This window comes from Natrix helvetica (assembly GCF_964273705.1).
Source record: "Natrix helvetica genome assembly, chromosome: Z".
Classification (NCBI taxonomy): Eukaryota; Metazoa; Chordata; class Lepidosauria; order Squamata; family Natricidae; genus Natrix; species Natrix helvetica.
The window spans coordinates 93647136-93657961 of NC_138554.1; the positions used below are offsets into that span (position 1 = coordinate 93647136).

The 10826-nt window shown below is 35.2% G+C and overlaps 1 protein-coding gene across 1 annotated transcript; it reads right to left on the minus strand.

Moving 5' to 3' along the window:
• Nucleotides 1-497: 497 nt before the first annotated feature.
• LOC309401994 (ubiquitin-conjugating enzyme E2 E2-like) lies at nucleotides 498-9573 on the minus strand (the record flags this gene model as incomplete). Its single annotated transcript, XM_081971424.1, is given in 4 exon segments — nucleotides 498-552; nucleotides 2590-2640; nucleotides 2642-2771; nucleotides 9185-9573. Coding segments are annotated over 3 exon segments (228 nt in total). The 5' UTR covers nucleotides 2764-2771; nucleotides 9185-9573.
• Nucleotides 9574-10826: the final 1253 nt, after the last annotated feature.

A 10826-nucleotide genomic window follows, 5' to 3' on the forward strand; every position in this document is an offset into this window, starting at 1 on the left:
GATCAGAGCGGCATGCTGTTGCAAGAAGCCGATTCAGGGGCTTCTGTCCCTCGTGCCGTGCTTTGCAGCCACTGGAGTCCCATGCAGACCTCTTTGGGGTGCTGGGCAACCTGATTCTAGGAATCCCCCCTCAAAAAAAGACCGACCATCCATTGCTCCGGATCTTGCGGCTCTTTTTGTGTTTTCTATAAGAGCTTCATAGTGACTAAAAATAAGCCATCCAAATATACAAGTACGTCTTTAATACATTTTCACTAAATATGCCAGCCAGCCAGATCAATAATCACAATAAAAATAAAATATTTACTGTTCAGAGGCTGTTTTGATGTGTCTTCCATCATTATTTTTCCAGAATAACTGATGCAAAAAAATTTAGTCACATCACAAACAACTCTAAATAATAACAAGATCTTTCCATCATAAGTCTAATGAAACTGAAGAAACATTTATGTTGGATGAAATATCACACTATATTCCATATACATAAACTTCAAAACTCACCTACAGTTTGGAGGAGGGTCTAATGAAATTTCTGCAAGCTTCTTCTGAATCCTTAAGAGGAAAAACACAAATAGAACTATATTAAAAAAAAGTTTCCTTCTAATTTTATTGAAGGTAGTTAATCACAGGGTATAAGGGGTTTTAATTACAAATTATAAGACTATGTGGTATAATTTTATATCTCAGCATTCTTACTGGCTATGAAGTTGAAATTTTTATATAGGCAAAAAGTATAGCTTCCATCCCAAAAGAAGTGACACAGAGCATTCCTATGATTGTAGAGGGGCTACATCTCCTGACCACCCATCTCCTCCCAATCTCTGCCCTTGGTGCCCTGTAGTCTAGTGCTCTCAGTTGACCTTTGCTGACTTCTTGTTCCCACTGCAGATCAAAATCATCTGGCCTTTCCTTTCGTAAGAGAGCTACTAGACAACTGAGGTTTTCTTCATGAGATCATGTGCAGCTGTTTTCTTCAAGACCTACTTAGGGAGGGAGGTAGACCTTGTGTGACCAGCAACTATTTCATGAAAGGCCACTACAGTATGACTGGTAGGATTTGCATAATAATGGCAATGGTTCATGATGGTATTGTTGTTGCTAAGTGATGGAGACATGTGATGTCGAGCTTTGTGACTGCATTGATTAGGAATGGAAATCCTAGTCCCAACTGCCAATATAACTCAAGGATATCTATAATTTTAAAATAAATGAATCAAAACTTTTTAACTGAATAAGAATTAAAGTTCATTCATTTCTACTCAATACAAATCCAGGTCATGTAATAGCTAATATCTTCTAGAACAAAATTTCTTAAACCAAATGCCCTGTAACTCCAATACTCCTCAAGTATCTAGCAAATGTTTCATGAGATCATCTACTTATCTGCATGTCTTTCATCCCTTTTACCTAACAGGATAGGCATGACTAGTATTTGCAGTAAACTCTTTATGTAGGATGCTTAAAAACATGTAAATGATTACGTCGTCAAAAATGAAAGATATGTATTCTATCCGATATAGTTTCCTATTTACTTACAAATATGTTTGTATCAGATTTTGATTCTGAGAGTAAAGGTGTTATGCAAAGTGGATATCCATTGATTTTTTTCCTGCAAATATAGCTTTCCCATATTAAATGCAAATTATGTTGGCCTTTTCACCAGATTTGAGGTCTATTCCTCCAGGGCATTGAAGAGAGGACAGAATACTCTGAATGGACCTCAAATCCTCTATCCCCTCATCTGCAACTTGAGGAAGCCAGCAGAAAAGATTGCAAATGACAATCACATGATCAGATAGCACTTATAGCCAGTCATAAATGTGAACAGATTGCCAAGTGACCAAAATGCCAACATGCGGAGAATGACCAGAAGCAGGAATTCCATAAAGCACCCATTTCCGAACAGTCTTTAAACAAATGATTGTACATCAAGCATTACTTGTACCACATTTTTGGGATGAATTAACAACTGACTTAACAACTCTAGTTAAAGGATTAGCATATTCAATTTTGGATTCTGTAATACAATATTTGTATTACTTATTTATTTGAACAGGTATAACAAATATGTAGATGATTAAAACTGAATAGTACAGCTAATATCCTAGAAAGCAGAAATAAAATTCAAAATAATCCTGGTAATTTAGAGAAAGGAGTTGAAAATAAGAGAATTAAATAAGCATAGCATAAATATAGATACAGGGTAGCGGGATTATTAAAATACATTTGAAAAAAATCCTGACATCATTAATCAGATATTAAATATGAATTGGCAGTATCATCTAGCTGCAAAAAAGATATGAGATTCTATCTGAAATGCCTGAAATATTTAAGGCTAATTAACTATAAAATAGACTGACAAATATGAACATTAGTTTGTCTCTTACTCACTTGCACATATATAAGACTTATATATATGGCCCAACTTTAATAACAGTTAAATCAGTATAGTTAGTAAACAAGCAACTGTTATTGCATGTGCTACAGAATCAGTTGTCAATTGACCAGTTAGCACATAAATACTGTAAGACAACCAATTATAGTTATTAAAAGAAAAATAATCTGAAAATTAACCCAAAGAGCAAGTACCTTTTAGCACTGGTTGAAAGTTTAGCTGCTGTTTTGTTGGAGATTTTGCCTCTTTTTCTTAGGTTGAATTTGTTCTCTTTCCTGATCCTGTTGAATACTTTCTCGCTGATCTCCATCAGAGCTGCCTCCACTGGTACTTGGGCTATCATCAACTCTTTGCCCTTCAGTGGACATCTTATATTCTAAACGAAAAGTAATAAAAGTAATAAAAATTAAAAATCTCAGATATTTCATTATTGAAAAACGATTCCAGGATTTGTCTAAACTTAAATAATATGGAGAGACGCAAATAATTGTAGAACATGCTCTACAGTAGGTGTTAGAGCAAGCCATCTAACTTTTGAATACCCTAATTTTTTTTTGTATTCAACATTCGCTTCTTCACAAAATTGTTTTAAAGTAGCCACACAAACGGTAAAACGACTAAAATACAAATAAATTGTAGTTATTATTACTTCTACATCAATTGGCATGGCTCATGATGCCATGTTGGTTGCATTTGACAAAATATGTGCATTACAACCTATTCCTAGTATTTTCTTTTGGAGTAAATCTTGTAATTTTACATACACATTATTCACCACTTTGCGTCTTCACCCACCAAAATTTGTGTTTGTATTATCAGCTGTTAGTGCAACAACTTTGGATTTCGAATTGTTTTCATTTATTGCTCTGTATAGATGGTTTGACAAAATTTCAGCAGTTTCACCCTCAATGGATTCTAAATTTAAAATTTTTACTTGAATACTCTTGGTAACATTAAAATATCTTACTAGTATTGGATACAATTTGGTTTCATTATGATTTGATGCATCAGATAAAACTGTTACAAATGCTGCAATTTTCAAGTCTGCTGTAAGTATTTTATCACAGTAATTTTTAAATACTGATTTAATAATAGCCTCGCATTTTGTCCTGGCACATGGAAATTTAGCATTGTGAAACTTTTTCAATAATTTAGTTGTACAATCCATACTACGAAAACTTTGATTGTGAATTATGGTATGAAATGCAAATGTTCCCTCCATTGCAGCTAACTGTTTTTCATCTTCAGAATAATATGAATCAACATCAAAACATATATTCTAAATAAGCTTATATTTGTCCCTAAATGGTACTGAGTCATCAAAGTCTAAAACAAAGGATTGTAGGAACTGTAGTTGAAAATATCTGGAGGGAACCAAGTTGCCCATACTGATTGGGGTTTGGAACAGAATGACTTTAGTGCAATAATTCCCAAAATTCACAAGCAACCCAAATGAGCTAATATTATATTCCTGATCAAAATATTGCTTGAAAATAACTGTACCAGAATTATCAAAGCAATGTGACTTCCGAAAGTCATTTTTCATCACTTTGACAAGTATGATGTTAACATGTTGCTTTAATTGAGAAAATGTGAGAATTTTTGATAAAACTGAGGGAGGAGATGACAAATCGGAAACAAACAAAGCTGAGCAATTTTAAGTAAGCAGGCCAGTATTTAAATAATCAATATTTGTAGAAGCTTAACACTATATTTAAATAAATTTATTAAAACACACACATATTTCTTGAGGGTTTCAATCATCCTGGTCAAAAACTTGGACAAAGTGCAAAGTCTTCAAGGCCCTGCACAATGTAAGTTCTTATACATATTTCAGTTGTAGGCCGATATAGGAATAAATTATAGAAATAAATTATATAGTAATAATACAAAATAAACAATGTTATCAAAGGGGTAGTTATAACATCATTCTCAATAATGCCAGAAACAAGTCAGCAAGTATTCTATTAAAATTCTTATGAAATGAAGCCTGTTTCTTATAAAGCACATTGCTTCAGAAACAAAAGATCTCATTAAAAAGCCCCTTTTGATTCAATTGTTCTAGCAAGTACTTATCAATCTTATGGCCTTGTATTCTGTTCTCAAGGCAAAGATGATGCAAGGCACCAATTGAACTCTGGAGGTAATTACTACTGAGCTGTCTCAGTAATTACTCTAAGATGCTGCCTGTAAAGTGAAAATAATTTAAGAGTAGCACACATGGACTCCTCCCCCCTTCCCCCTAAAGTGAGTAAAGGGGCCCTGTCTTACCTTTCTTTCTAGTTAGCCTCTATTATAATTAAATGGTTTAAAGGTTTAGGATAATAATAAAACTTTAGGCAAGAAAAACAAAATGCACAGGTACAGTATATATTGTACCTTGCTCAACAGTGGTGACTGTGAGAGGCACCTTGGAATCCCAGTGGACAATCACTTAAATATGAACCAGCAGTGTGCTGCTGCAGCTGCCAAAAAACCCAACACAGTTCTAGGCTGCATAAACAGAGGGACAGAATCAAGATCACTTGAAATGTAAATACCACTTTATAATTCCTTGGTAAGGTCATACTTGGAATGCTGCATCCAATATTGGTTGCAATGATGTAAAAAAGATGTTGAGACTCTAGAAAGAGTGCACAGAACAGCAACAAAGATTCTCTAATTAGAGGACTCAAGGAATAAATATATAAAGAATGGTTTCTGGAACTGGGAATGTCTAGTCTTATGAAAAGAAGGACTAGGAGTGACATGATAGCAGTGCTCCAATATCTCAGGGGTTGCCACAAAGAAGGAGTCAAACTATTTTCCAAAGCACCTGAGGTTTGAACAAGAAGCAATGGGTGGAAACTAATCAAGGAGAGAACCAACTTAGAACTAAGGAGAAATTTCCTGACAGAACAATTTATCAGTAGAACAATTTGCCTCCACAAGTTGTAAATGCTCCAACACTGGAAGTTTTTAAGAAGAGATTAGATAACCATTTATATGAAGTGTTGTAAAGTTTCCTTCCTAGGCAGGGGGTTGGACTAGAAGATCTTCAAAGTCCCTTCCAACTGTTATTCTAATTCTGATGAAAAGGTAGAGATCAACAACTCAAGTGACACATTTTAGCTGGTTAATAAAAATCAATATAAAAAGTATTAGACTTTTTCAAGTTAAAAAAGTATTGAATTAGAATTAAATAATATTTTGGTAAATGAGTTTCCAGATGTAAAAACAATTCATTTTCAAAAGAAAATTACAAAGATAGGAAGACAATATTTAAATCATTAAAATTTAATTTACTTAAAAATACCACTGATTAATCACATTTGTAATATTATTATTTTTTCCAAAACTTGGCTTTGGTTCCAGACATGGAGTCAATATTTATTATTTGTCTAAGATCCCTGTTTTATTTTGTTTATTTTGTTGTTTATTAGATTATTTTAGTTTGGCTGTGTGGTTTAACATTTTAAGCTAACATTTTCTAGTGTTTTGAACACTGCTCACTGGATTTGGGAAGCCAATAAAATTTAAATAATATTTATTTATTTCTACCATATCATTATTTTTATAAATAACTCAAGGCAGTGAACATACCACCAAACATTCCTTCCTATTTTCTTGCTAAAAAATAACCTTGTGAGGTGAGTTGGGCTAAGAAAGAGCAACTGGCTCAAAATCATCCAGCTGGTTTTCATGCCACAGGTGGATTAGAACTCAGTCTGCTGGTTTATAGACTGGTGCCTTAACCACTAGACCAAACAGGCTTAATATGAATACAAATAATTGCAAACATTGCAAATGACAACTGTTTATAAAACTGCAACACTTACTAATTTTTATCTCTTTTTTCATATACAACTCAAGGTGTCAAACATACCAATAGTCCTTCCTCCTCCAATTTCCCCCACAATTTTCATCCAAAGTGTTGGGTTTAGAAGGTTACTATGAGAGAAAAAAGAATTCTGAAATATTTACTCTATTTTTATAATTCTGAAATATTTACTCTATGTTTACTGTACAATATTTTGAACTATTATTGTCATGTGCATATTTAATTCATCTATGTTTTAAACTAAAATCCAAAGAATTCTACTGCCATCTATTCTTTCCTTTAAAACTGATCTTTTCAAGTAACACAACTTTTTAAAAAAGGACAACAAAACATGTGCATATAGTACTTTCAAGTGGTTTGCCAGAAAAAATAACAGTGTTCTCCAAGTATACACTTTTTAAACAATTGTGTGCCATAAAAAGTATTGATGAAAATCAACCACATTTGCTTTTTCAGGTGTTAAAATTCATCAGATAAATGCATAACAGTCTGTGCATTAGGCATAACATATTTCAATAAGAAAATGCAAACTTTTGCAATCAAAAATAAATGTTTAAATCTGTCATCTGTCTATTTTCTTTTTCTCTTTTGTAAACTTCATGTAGTATACTGAAACCATTTGAAATGAACATTAAGTTACTTTTTAAGAAATCTGTAACTAAATATAAATGTTTGGAACAAATGTTTTCAATATAAAAACATGTGAAGTTCAATCTTTTACATATGGTCAAACAAAAACAAAAACAGTCAACCAAGGAGAGTGATGCATTTGGAAAACATTTTATTGCTGCTATTAGCACTACTACAAACAAGTAGTTCAAGATTAAATCACAATGCAAAGACAAAAGCTTAGATTCCTTTTATTAAATTGTTCTACATGCAAGGAAAGGATTTAGGCAGGGATGTAACATGATTAGAAAGTTAAACAGGCAAGAAAATGAAACAAACTTGCATATTAGAGAATCTGGGGTCTGTATAAATTTTAATAAATAACTAGAAACTTCACCATTCTTCACCCTTTCCCCCAGTCTGCCCTTTTAATGTCCTCCAGATTAAATTCCAGGGATATGTTTATTTTGTACATAAGGAGATAAAAGGTAACTATTGACATTTAACAAGCAGTAAGATAATAAAGGTTAAACACTAACAGGATAATGATAGCAATCATAGGTTATCATGGGAAAATCATTTTCAAAGATAAATCAAACATGTTAATGTAATAGAATACAGGCGAATCACAAAATGTTTTCAATTAACAAGCAGCATTAAAATGAGAAAATAAGAATGATGCAATAACAAAAAATCTCAAGATGGAAAATTATTAGGCTGATTGAGTCATTTAAAAGATACAACGAAAATGCTATTGGAATTCTGGTGGTATTGATGAAAAATGTTCCACTGAGAATATAGGAACAGGAGAATAATTCAGTGATGTGGGCTAATTGACAATAGATTATACAGACTGAAGTATTGTCTCAGGAAGTGTTAATTGAGTCATCAGGTACACAGAGTGAATTTTCTATATCAGTAATATTTCTGTACAAAATGGTGCATACCAACAGAAGAATGTCAGTTGAGAAAAACACATGAGTATCTATCATTTTATAATTTAACATAAAATTCCCATCTGGATAAACACTATTACAAGGGGCAATACACAGGTACTTTTTGTAAAGAAATAGTTCACATGGAAACAAATGAAATGAAAAGTAATCCTTAGGTTGAATTACTGTATTACTTATCTTGAAGTGAGCTTACTGTTGCTTATGTTTTAAACATGTTTAGTTTGCACAGTTATTATAATACTACTAGATAGATAATTAGATAGTTAGATAGCTATCCTAAAATAATAGATCACAAGAAATTTTATGTAAGTAGATAAGAAATTAGAGTAATTTGATATAAGAGTATTTCTTTGTAATAGTATATAATGACATTTGGAAGATGATGGTATTAGAAGGCAATGGATTGATTTTGATTTTGAGTTTGAGTTTGGGCCAATGACAGAATTGCTCTGAAAAAGGTTGCATTTTAGAAGTTGTTTTAAGTTTTACTATGTTGTATTTTTTAATGAAAGAATTAAGAGATAAGAAAGAATATATACTTTAAAAAAGAGATAATATTCTTTTTTAAAAATTAAATAAAAAGTGATGCTATTGCTTGGGAGCAAAAACTATTTTAGAAAGACTTTGGTGTTCTCTGAGCTTGGATATTTGCTTTTACCCAACTAGGTAACATCATCACTATTTTAGCAGTTAGCAGACCTTAGCAGCATTGCTTGACGGATGGGAATAGAAAGATCACGAAAAGGGCTGCATATCTGATGTACACAAATATATCCAAGAAGCACTATTTTTTGCCTTTTGCTTTACATATGTTTTATTGGCTATCATCTGTGATACCCAATAGCCCATTATAATAAGAGTCCGAATTTCCTCTTCAATGTGCATAAAAGCACGGAGAGAATCAAATCCACCTTCCTCTCCTGTGACTACAGAAAGGTGATGAAAGGGCATTTGTAGCATGGTCTTGGGTAGTGCTAGCAGACAGCTGGTGATTAAAGGGATGCCACTAGGATAGAGAGGAATTGGCGAAGTCTGTGGAAGAGACTAAGGGATGAGAAAGAATGAAGGAGGAAGGGAGGATAAGTAGCTGATGTAGATTAGGCAGAAGAAACGAGACCGGAGGAACCGGAATGGAACGGAAACTACTTGCCTAGGACTAGTGTTGGAGCCCTGATTACAGAGAAGGTGATGTAGAAAATACTAACTGGGAACCGAGGGACATTTTAGCTCGAAGGAAACACGGCCAAGTTGGGGCGGGGGGCTGCGTCGTGGATAATCAACATCTCGGAGCAGAGGGGGATTAGCCCTGCTTTCCGCGGGCCGATTTAATAGTGTGGGAGCAACGATTGTATTTGAGGAGGGGGGTACTTTCAGGAGTGGGGAAGGGGTAAACGAGGCTTTTACCTGTAGGAGGAGGGGCAGGCGCAGATCTTTCACTCTCCAGCTTCGGTGCTCTGCGTGCCGATCCTTATCCAAGGGAAGAAGCGCCCAGTAAGGAATGCCTCTTACGCGCCCACCACTCTTCCATCCACCCTCGACGATGAGTTCCCAAGCTACGCTTTCGCCGTCGCCTGAAGAAAAGTAAACCGGCAGCGCGAAGCGCGTTCCCGAATGGCCCAATTAAGCCAAGAGTTGGCCTTGGAGCGGGAGCAAGGGGGGAGGACCAGGCGGGGGCGCGCCTGAGCACGCGGGCAGGGCAGAACGACGGCGCGAGGAAAAGTAGCTGAGGAATTTGGAGCGAGGACGAAAGAGGCGGCGGGAGGGCGAGGCAAAAGCACGAGTTTAAAGGGAAATGCGAGTTGAAGTAAAAGCATGGGAGAGAGAGAGAGGAGGTAGGTTTAGGGGGAAGTGCGTAGCGCAGGGAAGGGGAGGTGGGTTCTCTTGTGTGGGTGAAACTGAGGTCAGAAGAGAATGGGTGCGAGAGAAGAGTGATGCCTGTATAGATTTTAAAGGAAAGACTTATTTCCGCAAACTCTGGACGTTGCTTTCTTCAGGTTAACAGCGAAGAAGAGTCCAAGTTTAGGAGTCAAATACTATGACTTATTCTTGATATTATGAGAGCGAAGAAGATCACTTAACCCATGCGAAAATGGCAGAAATGCTTGTCCTTTTCTCTCTGGGGACATGGAAGCAGAATTGGGTTTTATGAGGCTTATCCATCAAAAGCTCTAACCTGCGAATTTTTTCGTGCCCTAAGAAGGTTAAAGTGCAACCAGAAATCAAGAGTTCAACGCAATAAAAGAAATGGAAAAATAGGAGTTTTCCAAAGTTACAAAACTTGCATATTATACTTCTGAATCATTCCCAAACCCACAGCATAAGCATGTTTTCCGGAACTATTTTTATATGATATATCTCCATGATATGGCTCTTGCTCCATTCCCCACTCACAGCTGGGAAAGTCTTTCGCATTTCTCTCTATAATGTGTTTGGCTCTGGACTATGGTGTCATCACTGATGTGGCTGATGAAATGATCAGGGCATCTGTCAAGGCCTCTAAGCAGTTTGAGGCTTCTCTCTTTTAGACCATTGGGCTCTTCCTTCCAAAACCATTTTGGTTTGGTCTGTTAGAGAGACTGGGCATCTGGCTTCTACAGACATGACTTCCATGCAATGCCTGATCAGAGCTTTCTGAAATGCTTCCCAAGTCTTGATAAGGTCCTCTAGAGATAGGTTTAGAATTATTATTTTTTAAGCATTGATTTGTTTTTTTTTAAATTTCAAATTAAAGAGAGATGGATTTGCCAATAATGTTGATAGTACTGTCACCAAAAAGCATATACCAGTATTTTGGGTTTTGTTTTGCAGACTTTCCACTGTTTTTGCTAATATGACCATGCTTTTTAATGGGCTACTTCTGACCTTAGCTGCTCATTGTCAATTCTTCCACTATATAGATGAATGCAAATGTGGAAGAAATGGTTGAATAAAGTGGCTGTAAGTTTTCCTTATTTTCCTCCCTCCACTTAATCATATACTGTCAGTTTAGTACACTTTCAAAACAGTGCCGAACTTGTGTTCAGAAACAGCCTAGTTCGGGGGTGTC